Here is a 17,742-nt window from a genome sequence, read left to right as displayed (position 1 = left end):
TACCATCATGATTAGGGTAGAATACTGTCAAAATGCTGATGCAGCTTTAACATATTTGAAGCACATTTAAGCAGATGCTAATGTACACAGAGCAAACACTGTTATATTCATACAAAAGTACAGTTTATTGTCACAAATAATAATAAAAATCAACATTTAGACCTATTGATAGAACAGTCAGAAGGAAAAAGCATGTCTAAAAACAGACTGGTTTTGTGAGCCGTGTTCTAATTCTTTCCAGTGTAGCTGTTAACCACTGCAAGGTCTGCTGTGCAAGCTCTGCAGTAATTCCTTCACAAAAGTCAAAATCTGTAAGACTATGACTTGAGGGTAAAATAAAAGAATGTATAAACTATAACAGAGTGGAAATGTCTCATTCTCCTACATATTTAAAACATAAAGGGAATAGAGTATGAAAAGATCATAAAAAAAGTAATGCAATAGCCTTTCTTTAAGCCTGTTGTTTAACATAGATGCAGCTTCTGATGAGCTTGTGAAACACTGTACACTAGCTTTCAGCGCATGCTCAGAATACATCTCCCTTTCCATAGCACTGTCAACTGCCCATAGTGTCATTCACATTAGTTAGAAACGCTAACAGCTACAGCATAACCATGACAGCGGGTGACTTCACAGCAGTTCAAGGGACGAAAATGCCAAGTCCGTGTGTGTTTTAAGAGCAAGATGTCCAGGTGACTGGCAGAGATAATGTGTAGCAGGTGAATACTTATAAAGGGACCAAAAACAAAGAGTAGAAAAAAACCCAAAAACTTAAATGATACAGAGTTGGGGGGGGGGGGTTGCGCACACAGTCAGTTAAGACAGCAGGGCAGGTAAAGGGGGACATATAGAAATACAAGTAGATACAGGACTCCACTTCCTGCAGAACGTTGATTTGTTTCCTAAGGTCACAGCAGGCTCACAGGAAGTAGTCGGCCACTGGCTTTTTAGAGGGAATGCCTCGTGTTTCCTGTGGAGCAGCTTCAAATATGATGAACTCTTTCTGGAGGTGCTCATCCAGTTCCAAGATGGCGGCCACATTACCACACCTGAGTGCAAGTAGTATATATAAAATATATATACATATAAAAATAAAAGTAATTCAGTACAAAAGTACACACACACACACACACTCTTAAGACCAGTGTAACAGTATGAGAGCATGATGAGTATGTAATGAACGAATGCAAAAATGAGTATGTAAAACATCATTAAAACATCATGTTGAAAGTTAATTAGGATATTCCTTCCTCTCACACACACCCACCTATAGCAATAGTTGGGAGCAGACCACACAGTGAGCACAGTTTCATTGAAGTGCCATTTGTAGCCCTCCATGACAAGTTGGTGGGCTCTGCAGATCATATCGATGTCATTGGCAGCGTTGAACTGGGCCACAACATCACTGCCAAACAGGTAGCCAGCTCCCCTCGGGCTAACACCCCAACCTGTAGTATCTACCATCACAAACAGAGAAACCATTGTTTATACCGCTGAGGCTTAAATCAACAATAAAATGTAATAAATGCTCTTTCAGTTAGATTGACCCAAGTCTTAAGCAACTGCATTGTGTTCCACCACAATGACCATATACCATTTTCATAATAAGAAAATGACATGACAGCTTTACTGCAATGCAAACATAATACAAAGTCCTTAAAACAGGTAAATGGTACTGCCATTATTGGGAAGAGGAAGCAAGTAATTTTCTTTAGCAAAATTAAGCATGTTTCTGATCGCCTTTTTTGATTGTTTTCAAGCACTTTGCTGTAATCTCATAAGGGTGCTGGCAACTGAAACACACACCCACACATAAATATAAAAGTCCCACACTAAGATGACTGATTTTTTGCTACCTTCAGGGTCAGACCATAAGAGGTCACACATGGGCCCATCATGTGGCACCTCCTGCTTCCTGTCAATAGTCCTGATCTGGTCAAGCGTCTGGATGGAGGGTGAGAGGCCACCGTGCACACAGAAAATCTTTAAAGGGAAATCAGATGCACCACATATCAGGGTCAATAAATTTCATTACTACAGGAGGGTCAATAAATTACTTAACTTATGATTGTCTAGTCCTGTATTCAGCCCTTTAATGCACCTAAATGTACAAGTATGTGATTACATTGAAGAACATTATACCTACACTAATTCTGAGTTTATTTAACTTTAGCATAGCAACTGACCTTGCCGTCGATGATGGCTGAAAGGGATAGGTAGTCGAAGATCTCTGTGCAGTACCTCCACACGGTGACCGAGCCGTATTTCCTCAAACACTCATCGTAAAAGCCATACACTTGTGTAATCTGCCTGGACTCGTGGTTCCCCCGAATCAGTGTGATTCTGTCTGGGTAACGCACCTAAAGCAACAAGTTAGCAAACTTTAAAGTGAAATATTCACTCAAAAATGCGAAATTAGAAAATGTTGTGTGGTCTAATTAGTATGAAATGAATATTGCTAGCCAATATTGCCAGTTAATCTTGTTAACTGTAACTTAATTGTAACTACTCCAACTGTTTTTTAACCACAGAACCATCTATCACAGACAAAATATGAGATGCCTTTATTAACAAAACAGAAAAAAAAGTTTGTATTTGTATTACTATATATGTATTACACTTACAGGACAAGCAGCAGGTTCTAAAACATAACTAACATTTTGTAAAACATTTTGCAGGGTTATATAGTGAGGGAGGGATGTTGGACAAAATCAGAGCAATTCTGGACAATCCCTCTCAATGAGGAACTGTGATACTGGGCAGTTCATTTAGGAATAGACTAATTTCACTTAAGTATAGGACAGAATGCTTCAGATGTTCTTTTGTGCCCATTGTAATCAGACTACATAACAATAGCCAAGTACACAGTCTGTGCTCATGCTGATCACCACCCTCCTCATACAAGAACTCAAGAGTCTCTTTCTCCCACCTTCTACTGCAAGACTTTTTTTAATTTTTCATTACACATAGCACGCATGTTTACTCTAAATATATATTTTCTTCTCTAACTGCAAATACTACTGTTATAACAGCACACACACACACACACACACACACACACTATACATTTTCACAATACCACTGTTATTGTCTATAGTCCAATTAGTCCTCCACATTGTATACCTGCTGCTATGTCACATTGTCACTTTCATTATGCTTCATATCACTAGTGGATGGGGTGTCACTTGTGCAATTGTGTGTAGCATAGTAATTGTTCCCATAGCTTTTATATCTAGTTTATTGTAATTCTAATCAACTCTATTTATTAAACCTTTAACTATTTATTCTGTGCTGGAGATGCTGCAATCACCTGAATAAGGTGTATTCTATTGTTAGTATACAAATACATTTTAAATTTGCTTCTGTGGTAATACCATGCTTAAATTATGGTAGAGATTAAGATATAATTATTCCAGAATATCTCGTTAACCATGGTTTTACAAGTGCCTTGACTATACAGTGTGTTCATAATTACCTGCTACCTGCCTAGTGTCGATGAGCTGACAAGCGTACGTTCCAGTTCCCAGATTTTGCTAACTTCCCCCAAACTTAGCCACCAAATGAGTCCATTCTTCTCCATCCAAACCTCTCAAAAGCAAATTCAGCTCCAGAGATAACTTCTTGGCCCTCAACCTAGCTTTCTTTACACTGTACAAACTATAAATAATTAACAGGTGGGGAGACTGCCACATTGTGTCCTGAATTTCAGTTGAGTTTTAGGTACGATGTTCTTAAAATAACACATTCAACAGCTTTCATATTTGTGCTATATTCTTATTTGCACTTATTTGAAACTTTGTATGCACTACATGGAGCTGGGAGTGTTCAAGTGCTACTCCTTTCACTTAACCCTCAGTTGCTCAAGTTGTATCCAGTAACAATTGTAAGTTGCTTTGGATAAAAGTGTTAGCTAAATGCTGTAAATGTAGAGCTTGGCCTGTACAGCCCACAGTTTATGTAGAACTAAAGCTGACTAGTTAGTCCATTCCTAATGGACACTCAAAGTTGATCACAAATACTTCCAATGATTAAGAACCCCTGGTCACAAGTGTAACGAAGTAAACAGCTTGTTTGATAAATGCAAAAATGACTTAATAAATGTGTTCTAAATCTCTAGGAGAATCAAGTCCAGGAGCTCAAAGGTTAAATCCAGTAGGGACCAAGCGACTATGTACCTTAAGAGCAAGAAGCAACAGGAAGGTCTCCACACTGTAAAAGCCTCTATCCACAAAGTCTCCCATGAAGAGGTAGTTTGTTTCAGGCACATCACCACCCACCTTTGAGAGTGAGAGAAAAAAAACAACCAAATAAACAAAAACAATCCCAACATCCTTAAGATGAGTCAACCAAATCTTTCTTTCTACACACCCAACAAAACATCTTTTGTTTATAGACTAAAACACAAAACTCATTTTGGAACTCTACCAAACTGAATTTTTGCTTGGTAAAGACTCACTCTGAACAACTCCTTCAGGTCATAAAACTGTCCATGGATATCACCGCACACCTGTAAAAGAAAATACATGTTGAACTTCAACATGGGTATGTGAGGCTGGAATCATTCCTTAATCTTCCTGTTTGTATGCACTGAATACAATTCCAGACTGTTGAGTGTGGATGACACGATTTTGCTGGTTGAATTCCATAGTGATCTGGTACAGTTTCACACAGCGTCAATCCAGCCAGTTTCTGTACATCACTACACATACATCAATCCTTGTATATTTGCCTACCTTTAATGGTGTTGTCTACTTGTTAATGTTTTTGCTGTTTTCTACATCTACCTTGTATGTAGCCTACAGAAGAAAATCATTATTTAAGAGTCATGTAATGAAAATGTGTTTGGGCATAAACTGATGATTGTTCTATAGGTCTACATTTGCGGTCCTAGGAGACATCTCTTCCAGTCACCAGACTCTTTCAGTGTAATCGGACATAACTGGTGACCATTTCACTTGTGCATCACGAGGGCAACAACGGCACAAACGCAGCCACACACATCCAGCACAGTGCCTACATTAGGCCTATATGTTGACAACACTTGTTTTCATGGGGGAATCTAAAAATATTCCTCCATTTTGTGAGGTTTGGCACAAGGTTTGTCCTATAACATCTTTTGCTGAGATGGAAGAAATATCCATTAAAATAAAAAACTGAACGAAAAGGTTTCTGTATGTTGTCATTTATCATTCTTAGAAAGAAAGAAAATTGGATTCACAAAACCGGCCAGCAAATCTTTCAAGAAAATCACTTGGCCATGAAAACTGCAATCGCTGCGCATGATCAAAACCTGATCGAAACCCTGATCAAAACCTATGTGTAACTGGTTTAATTTATACACAACATGCATTTTCAGATGAAAACAAATTGGGAAATAAATAAACAGCTAAACAAATAAAAAACATATACTTATTCAAAGGTCAATAACTGAAGAACAAGTTTATAAAGAAAAAAACAGTTTATAAAAGAATGGAGCAACAGGAAATTAATTAGTATAAACAAAAATAGACAGGATCATTATGGTTTGGGCAACATTCAAGTATTTTATTTAGACAGACAGATAGAATGAAAGTATATTACTACTATTAATAATTTATGTATACATTTGAGTACCTCCCCAATGCTCAAATGTGCATGCACAAGAGATTTGTGGCTATAACTAACAATTTCAAAGTACAAAGACTAATATTTTGGCATATTGCCTCAGGTAGTTTGTCATATTGCACATTTCTTTGTTTGCTACTCAAAGTCTGTTGCAATCAGCTGTGGTCTACCAAACCACCACACTAATCTTTGGATAGCTACAAATTGTCTCTACCCAAATGAAAGTTAAATTATTGTGCCTGGACAGCCGCTGCTGGTGAATGTAGCCAACTAATTCTTGCACAAAAAAGTATTTAAAATGTAAAACATTTAATAAAACAAACAAACCCCCCCCCAAAAGGTATTAAAACTTTTTGTGAGTGGATTTTGTTTTTGCCTCGCAATAAGTGAAAGTAAATCAACATTTACTATAATTAGAATCAATATCATTGTATCATTTTAAAGCACTTAAATATTATATAGATTGTAAAAACATGGCACAATTCAATATTGGTACCAGTAAACAACCACCATGAGTGGCTGGTAAACACATACCCATATTAATATAAACCATCAAAGGACAAGGCAGTATCTTACAGTACAAAGCAAATACACACCAGGTCAGTGTTAAGAGTGCTATAACCTGTGTTACGATCATAAATATGAGAGCGTATGGTACATGCTCTACCTTTAATCGATACTCTATTACACAACGCTTCTAAGTAACCCAGCACATTATGACAGATGGGTACCAGAGATTTACTCACCAAATTGTACCCGATAAACCTTACTTACTGTAACTGGTGAATCCACTCTCTGTACGTTACTCTCCTCCACAAGAATCTCTCTATAACACAAATAAGGATCACTAATCAAGATAAATCCAAATTTGTCATCGCTACTATCATTACTGAATACAGAGCGATGCCAAAGTTGAACAAAGTATACTGAGACCATTCATGGTCATTAACTCAACTTTGCCAAAGGCCTTATAATGCTTGCTGGTTAACCATGCAGGCCACACTGAGTGTTGGGCTTTTGGTGTTTATTACCTGGCTTTGGCACACAGTGCTTTGACCTCATTCTCCTTGATGAGCTCACACCTCCTTAGCTGGTCGATCTGTCGGTCCAAATCACTGATGTCACCCATGATAAATTTCAGAAACAAGGTCTGACCCAAGCCTGTTACTTCTAGCACAGTCTCTCAGTGCTTCACACACACTCACTCATGCACATGCACGCACACACCATGCATGCACGCACGCACGCACACGCACACACACACACACACACGCACACGCACACGCACACACTAACAAGAGAAGCAGCTGGGATGGCAGGACAACTGCACCCAAAGACACCTGTCAAAAAATAAAATAACGATGTAGTCTAATTGTACAAGAACCTGTCAGGGTACTGACTGGTAACATTTAAGGCAATATATATTTATGAAAACACTGGTACAAAAAGAAAACTGCACGTAAAATAAAAAACATAAATAAAGTGTTACTTATAGTGTACACTGCCATTACATAAGGCACACGTCGGAATTCAGCTGCAAAGACGCCCACAGATGCAAGAATATAGCGTTAGCTAGCGAACTAAGAGTTACTCGCTGAGAATCCTCAATTTTGTTACTGGTCATCTTTAAAAGAAAACTACAGACAGAACAGAATCGCTTTTAAGCAAGTGTAGTATAAGCAAAGCAATCATTTAGCCAAGTTATGTGACTAAGCAGATCTATATAGAACTTTACACAGCGAGATAACCATGAGATAAAGCGAACAAGCGCTTTCCTAAGCAAAATCTAGCTAGCTCGGTAGTTAGTAGCTAGACAGCATATCTTTCAAGTTAGCTACCTAGGTTAGCTAACTCTTAATTAACTCGACCCCGTATAAACATGATTAAAGACAATAAGACATCAAGAGATAAGCACAACGAAAGAAACAGGTAATGAGCATGTTTGCAAGTTATAGGGCATCTCGTATTAATAGCTAGCTAATTCCACTTCTCAGTAGCTAGCAGAACCAGTCTGACAGACTAAAAAAATAGCTAGCTAGCAAGCAGGAAAAGACAAGTTATCAAACCAGGATGCTCGTTATCCATTCGGGATTTTGTTTTGAATCCTGCAAGAGTCGTCTGATTATAGACTGGACAGCAGAGGAACAGACATGTTCGAGTTACGTTTCGTTAAACAGATCTGTCAAATATTCGCTAGCGTTACCTACCTAGCCTGATAAGAACATTAGGTTAGCTAGTTAGCTAGCTAGTACGTATCCAACGTGACGAGAGCTTCGATTTAGCTACACAACTTTTCTGCACTCGTCCAAGATTCTGATCACTGCGAACGACGCAATATCTGAATTACGTTTGTGCATCGGGCCACAAAATATTCACTCTATTTTCGTTTGATACTAAACCTATCTATATAGCTACACGACTATGGTATTATCTGGCTAACAATAAAGCGATGATGGTTGGATAGGTGGGTGGGTAGCTAGCTAGCTAGCTAGGTAGCTAACTAACTGGCCAGGGCCTAAAACATTTTGGATGCCAGCAATACTTCAGCTAATACAGAAAACCTTTAGATAGTTCTCGACATTGGACACAACCGCTATAAAGCCACGAAAAGAAATCCATCAAATTACCTGAAACACCTTGAGTAGGAAAAGAAAAAAACTAATAAGCCGGAATAACTTCTCTTAAGATTCGTTTCCTTTCACCCGGCTCGTCCTTCTTTTCATCCGACACCATCTACCGGTGTTTAGCACCTCCCTGTACGAGTGATTACTCGATACTCGAGGGGACGGCTAGCTGCCATCCCTAATAGTGTAATTCAGGGACTCTCTCTCGCCGCCTAAAGGCCGAAAAATAACAATCCGATTTAATTAGGAAAAAGAGATGCGTCTTTCTATATTTTTTAAATAATCAGTACATTTATTATCCATGACAATCTCAAATACATTGTAATATAATTCACATTAACCTAAAAAAAATACACAAGGATTAATCATGAGAATTTCTCTTTGGGCAAATTCCTTCACTCTTTTGCATTTTTGTTCTTTGTGAGTTTGTTCTTCAGCTCCATCATCATCTGTTGGCTGCCCATCCTGTAAATATGAAGACATAGTGAGAACAAAATTTCATTTCTATAAAAAAAGCATGTATTTGGTCTGATTTTAAACAGTGATGTATAATCCCAGCTCAACTTCCTTTGGTTCATGCAAATTATAACTAGAGAGAATAATACAACACGGGCTGTACCCAGGGTGTCTCAGTGGTGCTGATTTTGGTTTGTCATGCATTTGATCTTGCTTCCCACACTTATCTTCTGGATCTGTCTGCATGCCAAATTTCTGGAGGGTATACAGATAATGATGATAAACAATAACAGAACATCTAGTAATCCTAATTCAGGGATATGATACTGTTATACATCAATGCAGTTCAGTCACTGTTTGTGTACATACTATACATATATTTAGGTGAAACATTCAGTTGAGTTGTTTGCTTTCCTGTACCTGTGATGTTACACACTGTGCATCTTCCTTGTCCCTCATTTTTCTTCCAGCTTCAGTTTGTCTCAGGACAGGGAGACCAGAACCCAGACCTGAATAACAATGACAGCAAGTAACAATTTCATAAGATGAAAACTACAAACTACCAACATTCTCAACCAGCAAAATACAGACTAGTGTAACTAGTGATAGAGTAACAATGTAACAAACTAGTGATACAGTAACAATATAGAAGAATTTTTCTTTAATTCCATAAAGATTTACTTCACATTTGATTTTCTATCTTACCAGGCAGTTTGAATCCAATTACTCCTTTGCCCATTACTGATACCCCTTCTGCTAGACTCTTTCTCTGCAGGCTGGGCCCTGGAGGACAAGGGGGATTCAGCGGCTCTACTGAAGTCATGTTTATGAGTGTTCCGAGGGTCTTTGGGTGGTCGAATCAGGGGGTTTTTCACGGCTATTTTTGATTTCTGGACAGTGAAGTCCAACGACGAGACCTTAAAGAGCAAGGTAAACATTTCAAGAGCAGCCAATTCTAAACCTAACATTATGTTCCAAAAATACCCAAAAACTGTTCCAAGGCCATCACAAATATCTCACCTGTAGAGGGAAAAGATCTGCCATTGCCCAGTCCTTTCGCACAGATGGTTTATCCTTCTCCTCCTTTTCCATTTTTTCAAACCGTCTCTTCAGTCTTGGTCTGTTTCTTTCTCGTGTGTTTTCATTATTGTCGATCACCGATTCCCCATAATCATTTTTTTCTTCATGGTCTTTTTTTGTGTGAATTGTTACCTCTGATACAGATGCAAGCTTATGTGGCATATTCGTTTTTCCTTTTGCAGTGAGCTCCATTTGTTCTTTCTCCCCTCTTGTATATTGTGCCATTTTTTCCACTTCATTCTGCCCACATGCCCCACTTCCAGTATCCATTGTTTCTACTTGTAAATCGTTCCTTTGGTCCACTGTGTCATTTAGTAATTCGATCTTCTCCCCTTCTATTTCTGTAATCCTATTATCTGGAGATACTCTTTGTCTGGATAATTCACTCTGCCTCTCCTTTGTCAGGCCACTCATTGCCTCCTCCAAAACTCCCAGTGTGGTAATGGCCTTTACTTCATCTGGTAATCCAGGGACTGTTTCAACAGTTCTATCTTCATCATCTTCATCATCATCATCATCATCATCTTTCTGTGCATTCCTCCACATCTTTAGGGTTTGCAGTGGTGATGCCAGGTCTGAAGTCTCAGAAGATCCAAGGTTGGAGCCACAGGATTCAGTTTTATCAGATTTATCTTGTGCCATGCCCTCACTATAAATTAACTGATCCCTTAATAGGTTCAGAGTCTTGGACATATGCAACACTGGAGCCTCTGTCTCAGTTGACATTATGCAGGTTTCAGAGGTGGCCTCCGTGGTTGTGACAGAGGATTCACTTTCTGTTTTTGAAGTGTCATTTTCAGATTCAGCTTGTTGACATTTTAATTCAGTTGTGGCGGGCTTGCATGTGCCTGCTACTTCACTTTGTTTAATAAGCAGTAATTTCTGTTCTGTAGAAGTAGTCTTTGTTTCCACAATCAGCTCGGTTGTTGAACCAACACTTAGTTCAATGGAGCACTGTGTTTTATCTAGTTCCTCCAGTGAAGGACTTGACATTTGATCAGTAGACTTAACTGATGTTTCATCTGTTTGCCCTGCAGAATTAGTCTCTGTCCCCCTTAGTTCTCCTAACATTTCATAAAATGGTGCTTTAAGTAACTCAGGTTCATTTAGTATTCCATTAGCTGATTTTTCTTGTCCAGGCTCTTGTTCATGTGAGTACTGGTATGCAGTTTTCTGTAGAGCCTCTTCTCTATTTGTGGAGTGCTCTTGCAAGTTTATCTCTACAATTGCTGATTTCATCACATCCTCTGATGAAACTTCTGCTTTGATGTCCTGTTTACATTTTGACCTAGGATCTTCGGTTTTGCTTTGGCTTCCAGCCTCTACCTGTACCCTTGGAATGACCGACTCAGTGCCTTGCTTAATCACTACCTCTGATCTTTGTGATCCACTGATGTATTCTGTGTCATCTAACCACATCACTTCAGTTTTTGGGGATGCCTCTTCTGTTTTTAGGGTTTGTTCTTACTTCTATATCCTCTTTGTGTTGTTTCTAATGGATCTGATTCCATTGTAACTCTCAACAAATCAGTGGCAAGGTCCAAAGAACTATCAGCAAATGTCACTTTTATTAGTCCCATGTGGCTGCAGGGTTCTATTTCCTTTTTGTTTATTCCTGAATTTTCTTCTATCTGTGCTGCCACAAACTCAGTTTGTTCACATTGCATCTCAATTTTGTTCTCAGTACGTTCAGTTTGAGCGTCATGCATCTTTGACTCATAGACTTGCTGTTTGTCGAATATTTCAGTGGCTGTAAATTCACATAGCTGTTGAGGTACACAGGCTAGGACCTCTTCATGCTGTCCATTCTTTATTTTTCCCAGAGTCCCTTGTTCTGTTTCTACACTGTTGATTTCTCCACTTTCTGGTATCACTGTAGCCTTATTGGTACTTGCTTCCTCCTTATGTATTACTTCCTTTATGTCTTTCTTTATGGGGATCTTTAAAAGGTTTCCCCCTTCACTTGTTGGATAGATTAGCTGGGATAAGTCATCCTCCATTTGTGATTCACTTGTTTTGTTTTCATTACAAGCTTTTCCCTGATGTGTTTGTTTGTCACTACTGTTCTCTTTTATATCCTGATTAACCTGATCTATGACATTTCCCACTGAGGCTTCCTTGGTGTATTCTTTATCTCCATTATCACAGCTGTTTATCTGTTCTTCTTCAACATCCTCACTGTCCATAGTTTCTGTTCTATCTACAACACAGTCCATCATATCATCAGCTCTTTTCTTTTCTGATTTTATTCTCTCGTCCCTGAATGTTTCCACTCACATTCATATCTAGATCTGGATCCTTGCCTCCAGAAACGTCAAATTCTTGACTGTCTATGTCTGCATTAATGAAAACACCTGGGCTAACTTTATGGTCCTTCTTTCAGCCGATCTAGTGATCAATATATTCTTGCCTTGTTATTAATATCAAGTGGTAGTCCAGAGTTTCTTCATTATGCCTCAGCTCTTGTGCTTTTTTCTCGACATCCTCTGCACTTTCTACCTGATCCCCAATGCTCCACTTGTGGTAGTACTGCAAGGTGTTTGCTTGTGCCACTGTCTTCATCATGGTCACCATTCCCAACTGCATCTTGTTTCACACTGACCTTCTCGCACTGGGACAGTGGCGGCCTGCACTCTTACCCCAGAACACTGTAAACCTGCCACCTCTCTCATCTGGTCCTCTCATGTGGGTTCCATGTTTTTGTCTCGTGTCTTTCTTTTTTCCTCTTCTATTTCTTTTTTGTTTATTCCTGAATTTTCTTCTATCTGTGCTGCCACAAACTCAGTTTGTTCACATTGCATCTCAATTTTGTTCTCAGTACGTTCAGTTTGAGCGTCATGCATCTTTGACTCATAGACTTGCTGTTTGTCGAATATTTCAGTGGCTGTAAATTCACATAGCTGTTGAGGTACACAGGCTAGGACCTCTTCATGCTGTCCATTCTTTATTTTTCCCAGAGTCCCTTGTTCTGTTTCTACACTGTTGATTTCTCCACTTTCTGGTATCACTGTAGCCTTATTGGTACTTGCTTCCTCCTTATGTATTACTTCCTTTATGTCTTTCTTTATGGGATCTTTAAAAGGTTTCCCCCTTCACTTGTTGGATAGATTAGCTGGGATAAGTCATCCTCCATTTGTGATTCACTTGTTTTGTTTTCATTACAAGCTTTTCCCTGATGTGTTTGTTTGTCACTACTGTTCTCTTTTATATCCTGATTAACCTGATCTATGACATTCCCACTGAGGCTTCCTTGGTGTATTCTTTATCTCCATTATCACAGCTGTTTATCTGTTCTTCTTCAACATCCTCACTGTCCATAGTTTCTGTTCTATCTACAACACAGTCCATCATATCATCAGCTCTTTTCTTTTCTGATTTTATTCTCTCGTCCTGAATGTTTCCACTCACATTCATATCTAGATCTGGATCCTTGCCTCCAGAAACGTCAAATTCTTGACTGTCTATGTCTGCATTAATGAAAACACCTGGGCTAACTTTATGGTCTTCTTTCAGCCGATCTGTGATCAATATATTTCTTGCCTTGTTATTAATATTCAAGTGGTAGTCCAGAGTTTCTTCATTATGCCTCAGCTCTTGTGCTTTTTTCTCGACATCCTCTGCACTTTCTACCTGATCCCCAATGCTCACTTGTGGTAGTACTGCAAGGTGTTTGCTTGTGCCACTGTCTTCATCATGGTCACCATTCCCAACTGCATCTTGTTTCACACTGACCTTCTCGCACTGGACAGTGGCGGCCTGCACTCTTACCCCAGAACACTGTAAACCTGCCACCTCTCTCATCTGTCTCTCATGTGGGTTCCATGTTTTTGTCTCGTGTCTTTCTTTTTCCTCTTCTATTTCTTTTTTGTTTATTCCTGAATTTTCTTCTATCTGTGCTGCCACAAACTCAGTTTGTTCACATTGCATCTCAATTTTGTTCTCAGTACGTTCAGTTTGAGCGTCATGCATCTTTGACTCATAGACTTGCTGTTTGTCGAATATTTCAGTGGCTGTAAATTCACATAGCTGTTGAGGTACACAGGCTAGGACCTCTTCATGCTGTCCATTCTTTATTTTTCCCAGAGTCCCTTGTTCTGTTTCTACACTGTTGATTTCTCCACTTTCTGGTATCACTGTAGCCTTATTGGTACTTGCTTCCTCCTTATGTATTACTTCCTTTATGTCTTTCTTATGGGGATCTTTAAAAGGTTTCCCCCTTCACTTGTTGGATAGATTAGCTGGGATAAGTCATCCTCCATTTGTGATTCACTTGTTTTGTTTTCATTACAAGCTTTTCCCTGATGTGTTTGTTTGTCACTACTGTTCTCTTTTATATCCTGATTAACCTGATCTATGACATTTCCCACTGAGGCTTCCTTGGTGTATTCTTTATCTCCATTATCACAGCTGTTTATCTGTTCTTCTTCAACATCCTCACTGTCCATAGTTTCTGTTCTATCTGCAACACAGTCCATCATATCATCAGCTCTTTTCTTTTCTGATTTTATTCTCTCGTCCTGAATGTTTCCACTCACATTCATATCTAGATCTGGATCCTTGCCTCCAGAAACGTCAAATTCTTGACTGTCTATGTCTGCATTAATGAAAACACCTGGGCTAACTTTATGGTCTTCTTTCAGCTGATCTGTGATCAATATATTTCTTGCCTTGTTATTAATATTCAAGTGGTAGTCCAGAGTTTCTTCATTATGCCTCAGCTCTTGTGCTTTTTTCTCGACATCCTCTGCACTTTCTACCTGATCCCCAATGCTCACTTGTGGTAGTACTGCAAGGTGTTTGCTTGTGCCACTGTCTTCATCATGGTCACCATTCCCAACTGCATCTTGTTTCACACTGACCTTCTCGCACTGGACAGTGGCGGCCTGCACTCTTACCCCAGAACACTGTAAACCTGCCACCTCTCTCATCTGTCTCTCATGTGGGTTCCATGTTTTTGTCTCGTGTCTTTCTTTTTCCTCTTCTATTTCTTTTTTGTTTATTCCTGAATTTTCTTCTATCTGTGCTGCCACAAACTCAGTTTGTTCACATTGCATCTCAATTTTGTTCTCAGTACGTTCAGTTTGAGCGTCATGCATCTTTGACTCATAGACTTGCTGTTTGTCGAATATTTCAGTGGCTGTAAATTCACATAGCTGTTGAGGTACACAGGCTAGGACCTCTCATGCTGTCCATTCTTTATTTTTCCCAGAGTCCCTTGTTCTGTTTCTACCTGTTGATTTCTCCACTTCTGGTATCACTGTAGCCTTAATGGTACTTGCTTCCTCCTCATGTATTACTTCCTTTATGTCTTTCTTTATGGGGATCTTTAAAAGGTTTCCCCCTTCACTTGTTGGATAGATTAGCTGGGATAAGTCATCCTCCATTTGTGATTCACTTGTTTTGTTTTCATTACAAGCTTTTCCCTGATGTGTTTGTTTGTCACTACTGTTCTCTTTTATATCCTGATTAACCTGATCTATGACATTTCCCACTGAGGCTTCCTTGGTGTATTCTTTATCTCCATCATCACAGCTGTTTATCTGTTCTTCTTCAACATCCTCACTGTCCATAGTTTCTGTTCTATCTACAACACAGTCCATCATATCATCAGCTCTTTTCTTTTCTGATTTTATTCTCTCGTCCTGAATGTTTCCACTCACATTCATATCTAGATCTGGATCCTTGCCTCCAGAAACGTCAAATTCTTGGCTGTCTATGTCTGCATTAATGAAAACACCTGGGCTAACTTTATGGTCTTCTTTCAGCTGATCTGTGATCAATATATTTCTTGCCTTGTTATTAATATTCAAGTGGTAGTCCAGAGTTTCTTCATTACGCCTCAGCTCTTGTGCTTTTTCTCGACATCCTCTGCACTTTCTACTGATCCCAAATGCTCACTTGTGGTAGTACTGCAAGGTGTTTGCTTGTGCCACTGTCTTCATCATGGTCACCATTCCCAACTGCATCTTGTTTCACACTGACCTTCTCCCACTGGACAGTGGCGGTCTGCACTTTTACCCCAGAACACTGTAAACCTGCCACCTCTCTCATCTGTCTCTCATGTGGGTTCCATGTTTTTGTCTCGTGTCTTTCTTTTTCTTCTTCTATTTCTTTTAAATCTCTGCAACTCTTGTTGATTGTCTTAATCACTGGATCTTTCTCTTTAGAGTTTGCATTCGGATTCTCTTTGTTTGTGACTTCTGGTCTGAGATATCTTCCCACAGCCCCTGTGAGGTAACCCTGTGCAAGCACAAGTGAGTCAGCATGTAAAGTAGTAGTTACAGAATGCGCTTTTATTTGTGTGTGAGAGAGAATGGCCCTTATTCAGTCAAATGTGACATAATTAAATTTCATGTAGCATTTATATTCAAAACACACAGGCAAAAATGTAACATGCAGGAATCATTTTGCAGCCTCTAAATGACAAGCTGCTCTGCATTTGTTGACAGGTTGAGCTCCCATCAGAAAATGGGCACACACACAGAACAGGAAGAAGAGCTCTGCATATTGTTTGTATATTTGGTCTCTCTAATGCTCTTGGTTACTGCACACTAAGACCACAGAAATGCGATAATATAGGGTAATAGAAAAGGACCTACAACTATCAAATAACAGAAACACTTAGAAAGAATCACAAATAAATTAAAGCCCTACACTTAAAATGCGCTTCCTTGTCACATGAATAAAAATTTAGAGTAATAGTTATTTTAACATTTTTTTTTGTGGTTACTCATGCACTGTGTTTTATTTTGAAAGTCATAAGTCATAACCACCATTAATACAGAAATGTTTTAACAAGGCATAACTCTAAGCAGGATGGTTCATGAATTGCTTAGTCAGTCGTTTCCTTTCTGACAGCTACGTGTAAATTCCAATCATCTAGCTAGTGGTTGACTGTGAAAGTAATCTTTATCCTAGACATGATTTTGTGAAAGGGTGCTGTCATAAGCGCTCTTAATATGCAGGGCTAATATACACAGAGTCTGAAAATATTTCTGAAATAGTAGACTGCACAGCCTTAGGAAACATACATACGAACTGCAAACAAATTTGAACACTCACCCAAACAGTCCAAATACTGCGTCCAATACGCATTACTGAACTTTCGGACCCTTCCATCGCTGATTCAAAATCAACTTGCTGGTTAGATGCAGCCCCAATATGCGAACTGTACAGAGGCTAGTAAACGGCAGTAAACTACTACTTAACTTAAACAGCATGTAGTTGCAAGTGAAAACATCGAGTCGAAAAGAAGAAGTAATGTTATGATGGCTAGAGCGTTGATGAATTGGGCAATTTATGCAGATTGTAGTTCTCCAGTTCCTGATGTTGAGACGTTCGGTATTTTTTTAACGAGGAAGAGGGTTAGTGGTTTGACTGAAAGGACATACAAAAGTGTTAACCAACAGCTACAGCAGAGGACGTGTTAGTTTGTGGATTCTAGTGTAACCTCTAAAACAACTGCAGGGCCTCTATAATAAACACCCAAGACATGTACTTTCCGATAACGTATCACTTTGTTGCGCTGTTTTTCAAACGCACTTTTAATGCAACACGGGCTGCATTTTATCGATCTCACTTAACGTAATTATTATAGCAAATTTTAAAATGTGACCGTATTTGGTCAGAGAAAAAAATCCATGTAGTATTTGACGCTTGTAAATTGTAGTGATTTTCTCCTCTTTCTCTGACATTCACAAAGTAACATTTCTTCAAATATATTCTTAATCAACAATGCACGTTTCAAATTAGTTATTTAAACAAACAGTAATAGGATTGTAAACCCAGACATTACCATTGTTTAATTTTGTCTATATGCCAAAAGTTTAGGTGTTTGCCTAGGTCATCCACAGTGAGATGGTAATTTAGATGTTGATCGGGGTTGCAGCAGCCCTCATGAATAAAGTGGACAGTTTTGCTTCAGTTAGGGCTCTATACGCCAGCATATTTCATTTGAAGTGAAACAATGAGCCAAATC

The 17,742-nt window shown here is 39.0% G+C and overlaps 2 protein-coding genes across 2 annotated transcripts; both read right to left on the bottom strand.

Moving 5' to 3' along the window:
* Positions 1–101: 101 nt before the first annotated feature.
* ppp4cb (protein phosphatase 4, catalytic subunit b) lies at positions 102–8,393 on the bottom strand. The gene is made up of 9 exons (XM_027026203.2): positions 8,232–8,393; positions 6,636–6,944; positions 6,379–6,430; positions 4,457–4,507; positions 4,176–4,277; positions 2,187–2,360; positions 1,857–1,983; positions 1,268–1,457; positions 102–1,049 (listed from the first exon to the last, which is right to left on the bottom strand). The coding sequence occupies exons 2-9, from the start codon at positions 6,731–6,733 to the stop codon at positions 920–922; spliced, it is 924 nt and encodes a 307-aa protein (XP_026882004.1). The 5' UTR covers positions 6,734–6,944; positions 8,232–8,393; the 3' UTR covers positions 102–919.
* A 125-nt stretch (positions 8,394–8,518) lies between these two features.
* On the bottom strand, positions 8,519–17,635 carry si:ch211-136m16.8. Its single transcript, XM_035533560.1, is given in 12 exon segments — positions 8,519–8,693; positions 8,848–8,939; positions 9,105–9,193; positions 9,390–9,519; positions 9,521–9,601; positions 9,705–11,226; positions 11,229–12,023; positions 12,175–12,320; positions 13,005–13,505; positions 14,111–14,632; positions 15,663–16,004; positions 16,827–17,635. Coding segments are annotated over 12 exon segments (4,347 nt in total). The 5' UTR covers positions 16,884–17,635; the 3' UTR covers positions 8,519–8,623.
* Positions 17,636–17,742: the final 107 nt, after the last annotated feature.

This window comes from Electrophorus electricus, chromosome 14, assembly GCF_013358815.1.
Source record: "Electrophorus electricus isolate fEleEle1 chromosome 14, fEleEle1.pri, whole genome shotgun sequence".
Taxonomy (NCBI): domain Eukaryota; kingdom Metazoa; phylum Chordata; class Actinopteri; order Gymnotiformes; family Gymnotidae; genus Electrophorus; species Electrophorus electricus.
The sequence above is the reverse complement of the archived record's forward strand: the minus strand, read 5'-3'. Positions and strand labels throughout refer to the sequence as shown.